Source organism: Lupinus angustifolius, chromosome LG02 (assembly GCF_001865875.1).
Source record: "Lupinus angustifolius cultivar Tanjil chromosome LG02, LupAngTanjil_v1.0, whole genome shotgun sequence".
NCBI lineage: Eukaryota > Viridiplantae > Streptophyta > Magnoliopsida > Fabales > Fabaceae > Lupinus > Lupinus angustifolius.
Window position 1 is genome coordinate 7,618,851 of NC_032010.1, and position 10,355 is coordinate 7,629,205.

A 10,355-nucleotide genomic window follows, 5' to 3' on the forward strand; every position below is an offset into this window, starting at 1 on the left:
AGCATGCTATTTGTAGAACAATAAAATGCTACAAACTGCATATGAGATAAAAAGAAGAGATATGGGATAAAAGGAAGAAATATGAGATAAAAGGCACTTTTTTATTTTTTTCCGGTAACAGACGGCACTTCTTTAGAGTCATTATTTGTATAGTATGAGGTTGACTTATTTAGTGTGACAATAGGTTTATAATTAGCTCCGGTTTAATGTTATCCTTCTCCACGTATATAACTACTTTTTAATGCCCAAAGAACATCATTTTCAATTCCCAATAGACTTTTATCAAGGATAATGTTCAGTCTATAAATGTATTACATAAAAAATCTATGATTTATGAGAATTGGCTTGTAAATTTCTTTGATTTTATTAAGGATACTTCCTAACCTTCTTTCCTCCTTTTTTCTTTCTTTCTTTGTATCATTTGTTATCTTCTAATACCATTGGTACTTTTTTAAGAAAATTTCTCTTTGCCATAAAAAAATTGTTATTTGTATAATAAAATGAAATGTTCAATATTATGCTTTTATACATTTATTTATATATATATTTTTCTCCTCACTTCACTTCATAATACAAAAAGTGGATACACAGTGTCCCACTGGGGTGCCTAATCCCCAAATGATCATAATACATTTCATTTAAGATTCCTAATTTATTTAGAAGTCATATACATTCAATATAGTATAGTAAAATAGGGGTAATCTAATTCTCCTTAAGCTTTTTGTGAACCTAACTCTACATCTTGAGCTTTATCTTGAAGCTCTACACTTCCCTTGTAATGATATCCTTGAGCAACATATAGAAAATAAATCAAGTTCACTACTCCAGTCCCTGCTATAAGGTAGTAAAAATAATCTAGCCTACCAGCATTTATATCATTTGTCAACCAATCTGGATGGCTATCTGTTCTAGTGGTATGATGAATTGTTGTGACCAATATGGTGCTAACATAGCTAGCCCCAGCAAAGGAACATGAGAACAAGGAATTAGCAATGCTTCTCATATGTTCAGGAAATTGTCTATTAAAGAACTCTATTTGTCCAATTATATTGAATGCCTCACATAGACCCATTAGGATTAATTGTGGGGCCAACCAAAGCACTGACATTGGAGAAATTCCTAGTTGATTTGGATTTGGATTTGAGTTTGCCATATCTCTTCTCAATTTCTCAACCCAGCCAGCTACAACCATGGACAAAATAGAGAACACCATGCCAATTCCAATTCTTTGGAGGAGAGTGATACCCCCTTCATGCTTAGTGATTTTTCTTAGTGTTGGCACAAAGACTCTATCATAGAATGGGACCCATAAACCTATGGTAATAAGTGATATGACTCCAAGTGAGCCAGGTGGGATTTGGAACTTGGGTCCAAGGTGCCTGTCCATTTTTAAAGCTTGTGACACAGTGAATGTTCCTTGTTGTGCCATGGAAGTGAGACTTAATATACCAGCTGCCCAAATTGGGAATATTCTTGCTAAGCATTTAACCTCTTCTACTTGTTGTATGCTGGCAAGTTTCCATTGATTTGTTCTGCTCCCATCTGGGTTTACATCACCATCCAGTATTAAAGCTGCTTTGCTTAAGACCCTGGGGAAAGATAAACAAGGTAATGGAATTAGAATACTAATTTCACAAACTAACATTGCTTCATCAATTTACTAATTCCAAAACGTATACTAATTCCAAAAAGTTAGCATTGACTATAGTAATAGTCCAAGTTCTAGAAACAACTTTTTGAATATTACTTTCATCATATTTGAAAGATGTTGGTGCTCTAGAGTAAAATATTTTCTTATCCTGTACATGTGTTATATTAGTTGGGTTAGTCATCGCTATTTCTTACCTAAACTATATTTTTATCCTTTATTAATATTTACTCACTTTACTAATATTAAGCAAGCAAAATCTCTTACTATAGGATATCTTAGAAAAAGAAAGGATTGAAAAACAATTTAGTAAGTGTAAGATTTTGTTGTAAAATCTGGTTAAAAAACTATTATATCAATTGGTAGCAAGTTAGCAACTCTAATCATTGGTAAGTGATATATCATATTGAAAAAATATTCATGAATACAACTCTTGCAACTTTGAATATACATAAATTATAAAGACATGTTACCTAAATTGGTTGGTGAAAGGAAGCTTGGACAAAACAGCAGTCCCATTGAGTGGTGGATCATAGTAAATCCCATCTACCTTCTCTTCATTGGGAAGGTTAACTTTTCTTTTTCTATAGGCAGCCACAAGAACTTGTGCAATACTATTAAAAACACTTCCTTCTGGTTTCACATGCACGTAAATCTTTGTTCCCACAAAGAACAAGATTATGGAGCAAAACATGCACAAAGTTGGTATAACAAAACCTATCTTCCAGCTAACTGAGTCTTGGATATAAACAACCACAGTGGTAGTGAACAACAACACCACTGTAAATGTGGTGTAGTACCAATTAAAGAAGCTATTGACCCCTTTCTTCCCTTCATCTGTAGTAGGATCAAATTGGTCAACACCAAATGGTATGCTACATGGTCTTATACCAGCAGATCCTATGCTTAAAAAGCCAAGTCCCAAAAGAAGAACACCCAGATGAGAAGTCTTAGCTGTAACACATTGATTCAATACTTGTTGCTGAGGAGTACATTGTGGAGGGTGTAATTCTGGTAGCCATGCTGTTAATGTTATAACGATCATGCCCTGTTCAGTAATTTTCAATAGGAAAATCAATTATCTAATATGTATGTGGAACGATAACAACTAAGCCTTAATCTATTAGATAAAGTCGACTGCATGGATTGAATGATGTGAATATTACACTAATCGAGTTCTTTTCCTTCTTGTTTAGAATATATTGAATTGCTGTTTCCACCCCATCTTCACTATTAAATAAGTTCAAGTAACCCTACATACTTGAATGATTAACTCAGATATGCATATGGCATGAGACATCACTTAAATTAGTAAAAACGCTTTGTGTTTTCTTTTGCCAAAAGTTATAAATAAAGTAACCTTCATATATATTAAAATTAAAATGGAAGCCCCAATGATAAATACAAGAATTTGCTGTTTTAAACAGTATTCTGAACTTTGTCCAGGACCAATAATATTGAAACAAAAAGTAGGAAAATATTAAATATTTAATTTTTTAATTGACATGACATGTTTTCATTGATTCATGATAGGGTTCAAGACATCATTTTAGAACAGCAGATCCTTGTCCATAATAAGAAAAGTTCTTTCGTTCGCTTTTCCTTAATAAGTGATGAAATATAAGAAAAAAGAAAAGAAGATATAGTGGCCCTAGTCAAAATTTGTAGATTATTATTTATAATTTTTGTATTTATTTCTATTTTCTACTCAAAAGAAAATAAATAGAGATGATACATTATAATAAGAGAAATTATATAGCTTATATTTATTACACATTACTTAAAACTTTTTTGCACATGTAAGAATAAGATCCTACATAGTTACTGTTTATAATTTTGGTAGTTAGGAGTCTAGTAGTGTATGTTTTTTTAATTTACTCCTCATTTTAGCTATCAATCTTATTAAGTTGGATAAAATCAAATGTCAAAATATACTTTTCCATAACAGATAGAAAAAGGTAAAATAAAAACAAAAAATAGGTTTAAAGATACAAATGAATACGACCATGTGCGTGGCATGTCCACGGCTGCAAAAGAAGCAACCATCATGTCATCTCTAGAATCTCAAAAGTGACAATAAATAAAGAAATGAAAAGGTCACACTTAATTAAAAATTAAAATAACAAAAATAAAACTAATGTTTTTGAATTAGTTGATGAAATTTGATTAGATAAAAATATAAAGATAAGACTTTTTTATGACAGGTGATTTAGCTATATAGGTGATTTAGGTTCTAGCTAGCCAATTTACCAATATTATCCTAATAAAAATGTCATAAAGGAAAATCTCCCAAATAAAATTAATATTAAAAATTTACAAGAGGGGGAGAAAAATGTGTACCAGCAGAGAAAAAAAGGAAGCATAAGCTATAGACCGGAAGCGACCAATATAGGCATCAGAAATGAAAGCACCGAGCAAGGGGGCAAAGCTGGTAAGACCACCCCATATGTTAAGAATGTTTGAAGCATAAACTTGGTCCAAATGAAATTCTCTTGTCAAATACACCATAAAGTTAGCAAACAACCCAAATGCTGCCAACCTCTCAAATGTTTCATTCCCTGTAGCATTAACAAGAAATAAATTATATTAAGTCACCTCAAAAGAAATTAAGTAGGAAATAAAGTCTAATTAATTAGTTGTAATAATTAAGCTAAAAGAATAAAATGATTATTTAAAAATATATTTATAAGAGAGAAATTGAGACCTAAAATAAAAGGCATGGCCTTCCATCCTCCTGGTTTCTTATTGGGTAAGTTTGGATTTTTGCTTATTTTTTCATGGTTTGGGTCCTTTTCTTCTATTGAGCGTGAAAAAATGCCACTTCTGTAGCATAGAACTGACCAACAAGAAGTGGGAGAGAGCTTAGTGCCCTTATCCTCTGCACCCAACATTTTTCTCACAAAGATATCTCTCGTTTGTATCTCTAGCTAAGCTAAAACTAAATTGCTATCTCTATGGAACTAGAATCTTTAATTAGCATCAGTATTACCATGCACTCTTCTCAAGGCATATGTGCTAGGCCTCGGTGTGTAAGAGGCTTGTGGCTATACAGGACCCAAGCACTGATTTATATAGATAGACAGCTAGTGTGGGAAAAGCCAGCTCATAGTGGCCGGTTTTACATAATAGACAGCGACCTCACTGAGGATGGCACATATTAGATTATCTATCAGGAGTTATTACCTTATGTATAATAGATTAGGACAAACTTTAAAAAAATCTATTCAAAAATAACAAATTGGGTTTTAGGTCATTTAAAACACATATTAAGCATAATGCACCGATCTATTTAGTTATATATTATATATTAATGTTTATATTGAATTATTTTAATATAAGTAATATTATTATATATATAATTTTAATATAAAAATGCATACGAAAATATCATTTAATTGTTAGAGTTAGATAAGCGTAATTAAAAATATGATATTAACATATCAAAATGTAAATATAATGACCTATTTCATGACCATATAATATAGTAGACCTTTAAATAGGCTAATAGATTAGGTCTGACTTTTAAACAGACCAGATTTAGATTTTTATTTATTTTTTAAATTGACTAACATGTCAAACAGAGATTCCTATATGCTATATAAGTTTGGCTTGTTTAAGGTAAACTAGACACACCTAACCAGTCAAAGCTACTTATTTAATTGGGTATGTGCAAAAAATGATATGTATTTGTTCAATTTGGTTAGTTTTAGGCTTAAATCATGTGACTCGCCCACTTAGACTAGTCGAACTGGTCACTAACACCACTTGAGTCAATCAATTATTTTATTTTGCAAAACGTCAAAATGTATTTTTAGAGAAAAAATATGGTGGTTTTACCTTATTTTCATTATATTTTCATTTGTTAGGTTATATTATAACAAAACCTTAGTTGTTTAATTAAATTTAAAAATTATTTGTGCATTTTTGTTGAGATTAAATTATAAATTTTTATTGTTTAGGTGATGTTTCAACTTATTTCTGACATTTTATTGTAATAAAATATTCATTTTGTTTAATTAGGTACTTATGTGTAGGAATGATAATGAATGTGAATGGATCATAGAAGTGTAATTCTCGTACCCGCCCTACTCATTCATTTTGGACATGTGCTCACCCTAAAAGAACTCGATCTCCTTAGGTTGAACAAGAACCAAAGATTGGAATTCAATTCAAGAACAAAAACCAAAAGAATAAAACGAGAAGAAGAGTAGAATGAAATGATTTCTTTATTAATTTATTATATTATAATTAAATTAGGCATAATAAAATAGATGAGTTCATTTCATACTATCATAGAGAAATGTTAACTTTCTAACTAATATAACTAACCTTTACACGTGTTATAATTAATGCTTCAGATGCAAGCTATCACACTATGCATATTGCTCTGTACTGAATTTTTATGTCTTGGCCTTGGTCCGTGCCCTTAGCATGCTACCTTGGCCTATTGCACATTGATGTCGACCAATTTGACTCAATGGCTAAAGCATCTAGCATAGTCACGATATAACTAGTTGGCTCAATCAGTTTCATCTCTGTCATAATCATAATGGACATTTCTGGCATGGTTAGTTTCATCTCTTGCACGATGACGATAGGTACTTCTGGCACGACCAGATTCATCTCTAGCATGGTAACAATGGATACTTATGGCACGGTTGCGATAAACATTTATAACATTGTCAGTTGCATTTTTTACATGGTGACGATAGGCATTTATGGTGATCAATTCATTTCTGGCATGATCATGATAATCATATTTGGCTCGGTCAGTCTCACATTTGGCACAGTCTGTTACACATAGTGGCAGAAAGTGTGTGGTTCTAACATTTCTTCATTATTATCCTCCTTGATGTATTTATGTGATTCATATGATACCCCCACAAGCTAGGGCGCATATGTTGAGGAGCCCCATCTTGGATTCAATAGATGCATAATCATTGGCTCCTAGTACTTTAGTTAATGCATATGCTAATTTGAGGTGAAAAGGAACATGCAACAACTTGATGAAGCCTTTGGTGCATTTTTATCTAATTGTATGATAATCTAGCTAAATGTGTTTTGTCCTTTCATGAAACATAGGTTGGAGGCAATGTGTATTGTCGACTGGTTGTCACAATATAAGAGAGCAGGGAGAGAAAAAGAGTTTTGTAGATTCTAGAGTAGATATTTTAGCCAAGTAATTTCACAAGTAGTTATAGGCATCGCCCTATATTCAACTTCACAAGAACTTCTTAAAACAATTTCATGTTTCTATGATTTCCATGAAATCAAGGAATCATCAAGGTAAATGCAATACCCAGTAATTGATCTCATTATGTTTGGGCAGGATGCCCAATCACTATCACTATAAGCCTTAAGTTGCACAATTGAAGTAGATTGGAAAAATAAGCCTAAGGCAAGGGATCCTTTGAGGCATCTTAGGAATTTTAGAGAAACAATATGATGAGTAAATGTGGGTTGTTCCATAAATTAAGCTAATTGATAGACATAAAAGGCTATGTCAGTTCTAGTGTTTGTAAGATAAGTCAACCTACCTATTAATCTTCTATAGGCAGAGGGGTCAGGGAAAGGATCACTATAGTCCTGATGCAAATAATTTCCACTTGACATATGTGTGGAGGATGGGTTACATACAATCATTCCACTATCTGAAATGATCTCCAAGGCATATTTCATTTTGTTCATAGAAATTCCAAATTTGTTTTTAACAATTTCAAATCGTAGGAAGAATTTGAGATCACATATGTCCTTTATTTTGAAGGTTTTGTCGAAGACACCTCTGAGGAAATTAATTTCATCAATGTTATTCCTAGTAAGGATGATATCATCTACATAGACAGGAATTGTAGTGATGGAAATCTTGGAGTTCCATTTATTAAACAAATAGTGATCTCCTCTAGCTTTGTGATACTCATGTTCAATAAGAAATATTGAGAGTTTAGCAAACCACTTTCTACTGATTTGTTTGAGTCCATATAAGGACTTTTGAAGTTTACAAACTTGATTTGAATGAGTAAAAGTGAGTCCAGGGGGAAAAAGTATGTGGACTTCCTATAATAAATCCACACGGAGAAAAACATTATTGACATCCTAGTTGTATATCTCTCAATATTATCATTTGTCTTATATTTAATTTTGAAAGCCCACTTACACCTAATGGGCATTTTATCATGAGGTAAGTCAGTGAGTATCCAAGTATTGTTTTTTGGTATAGGGCAACCAATTCTTTATTTATAACATCTTGTCAATGAGGAAATCTAATAGCTTGAGAGTATGTTCTGGGCTCTATGTCAACATAAATGGAGAGAACTCTATATTAGTGTGATTGTGAGAGATTTTCATAAGATAGATAAGAGGACTAAGGATATTTAGAATTGGAGATTATGGTGGTGTTATTGAGAGAGCATAATGTTAATCTTGTAAATAGGATGAGGGTTTTGGCATTCTATTGCTTCTTCTAGTTGGTGCACTAGGTGAGGAAATGTGAGTAGGAGTACGAATTATGGGGGTGGATGAGTTATGAAGATCATGGTGGTTAATGTGCTCTTTGTGTAAAGAGGCATAGAAAATATCATTATAAGATGTGGTGTCTAGCATATGGACATGTATAGCTATTGTAGTCTCTAGAGGTGGAGAGGATGAAGTTGTCTTATAAGGGGAAATTGATTCATAAAAACAACATTTCTAGTTATTTCTAAGGCCCTAATGGATAGATTAAAAACACTATATCCTTTGACTCCTTCTTTGTATCCTAGAAAGAGTCATTTAATAGATATAGGGTCCAACTTGGTTCTAGAATGGCTTTGTGTGCTAGCATAACATAATGAGCCAAAGACTCTTAGATGATTCAGGTTTGGTTGTTTGTGATACAACACTTCATAAGGTGATCTTTTGTTCAAAACAAGAGTTAGTAATATCTTGATTAAATGCATAGCATGTATTATAGCATAGGACCAGTAAACCTTAGGCAATTGACTTTAAATTAGAAGAGCTCTTGCCACATTCAATAGGTATTGATGCTTTCTTTCAATATTTCCATTTTGTTGAGGGGTATATATGCAACTAGTTTGATATAAAATACCCATAGTGACATAAAAGGTTTTTTAAAAAAACTCAAGGCCTTTGTCACTCCTTACAACCTTAATCCTAGTGGAAAATTGAGTGTATATCACATGTACAAAATCTTGTAGAACCTTAGAAGTTTCAGCTTTGGTTTTCATATGAAAACCTATGTAAATCTAGCATGATCATCCATGATAGTAAAAAAATATTCATGTCCACGAATGGATGGAATAGAGAAAGGTCCTCAGATGTAAATATAAAAAGTCAAAACATAGTAAAGAGTATGTGTTGGAATATGGTGGTGAAACAAATAAAAAACATCCAAGTCATACATAAAAGAGTTTTGAAAAACAACTCCAAGTCCCATATTGGAGAGATGAGGAACATGGAAAAATTTCATGTTATAAATAAAGGCCTTCTCCCCTCATTATAACTTGCCCCAAGTTGAATGCGCTTTCTTTCAACTTTTTCTTTCTCCCTCATATTTTCCGCCGATGCTTTTCCGACAAACTTCTCCCCCTTTCTTTCCGTGGTACTAAGAATTGGCACGGGTAGTCATATTGTGGGAATTTCGAGAACTGATACTGGTAGTCAGTATTGAGGGAAAAGAATTAACACAAGTAGCCATATTCTGGGCATTTAGAGAACTGACACTAGTAGTCAGTATTGAAGGAAAAGAATTGGCACAAGTAGCCATATTCTAGGCATTTCGAGCTAGTAGTTAGTATTGAGGTAAAAGAATTGTCACAGGTAGCCATATTCTAGGTATTTCGAGAACTGACATTAATAGTCAGTATTGAGGGAAAAGAATTGGCACAGGTAGCCATATTCTGGGCATTTCGAGATCTAACATTGGTAGTCAGTATTGTGGGAAAAGAATTGGCATGTGTAGCCATATTGTGGGAATTTCGAGAATTGGCACTAGTAGCCATATTATGGTGGGTGCATTCGAGATCGGTTTTTACAGTGCAGTAAGAATTCGATAACAGAAATATGGGCTGTTTTATCCTGGAGACGGCGTGGTTGATAGTCTGCTTACACATTTTGGGTAGTGCCATGAAACATCTTAAAGCGAGCGACCTGGTCGTTACTCAACCAATAACGATTATTTTGTGCCATTTAGAATTGTTGCAAGCTATGGCAACAACAATTTTAAGACGTTTCTACTGCAATAATATTCATAGATAATATTACTGGACCGAACAACTATGACCTGAACAAACTATTTCTTTTTGATGGAACAAATTTCAAATGTTAGCAACATAAGATGAAAATTTTCCTCATTATGAGAACAGTTGCACACATTTTAAAAATCAATATCCTAATGCTGCTGAAGAAAGCTGAAAAAAAGAAGAAGGATAAACTAGCTATTAATATAGCTCTCTAGAATGAAAATGATTACTTTTATGAATTTCATTTTGAATGAGTTGTCAGACGATCTCTATAACTACTACAACTCATATATGTCTGCCAAATTAATTTGGTATGCACTTGAGAAATAAAGAAATATGATACCGAGGAAGTTAAAATATATATATGATGTTACCACTACCTCAAGTATCATATGACTGATGATAAATCAGTAAAGTCTGAGTCCAATGAGTTAAAGAGAATTGCTCATGAAATCATTTATGATGATATG

General features: G+C 32.8%; 1 protein-coding gene across 1 annotated transcript; it reads right to left on the reverse strand.

Annotated features, from left to right (window-relative positions):
- On the reverse strand, positions 512-4,697 carry LOC109334962 (protein NRT1/ PTR FAMILY 2.13-like). Its single transcript, XM_019570963.1, has 4 exons — positions 4,353-4,697; positions 3,989-4,206; positions 2,122-2,696; positions 512-1,589 (listed from the first exon to the last, which is right to left on the reverse strand). The coding sequence occupies exons 1-4, from the start codon at positions 4,537-4,539 to the stop codon at positions 713-715; spliced, it is 1,857 nt and encodes a 618-aa protein (XP_019426508.1). The 5' UTR covers positions 4,540-4,697; the 3' UTR covers positions 512-712.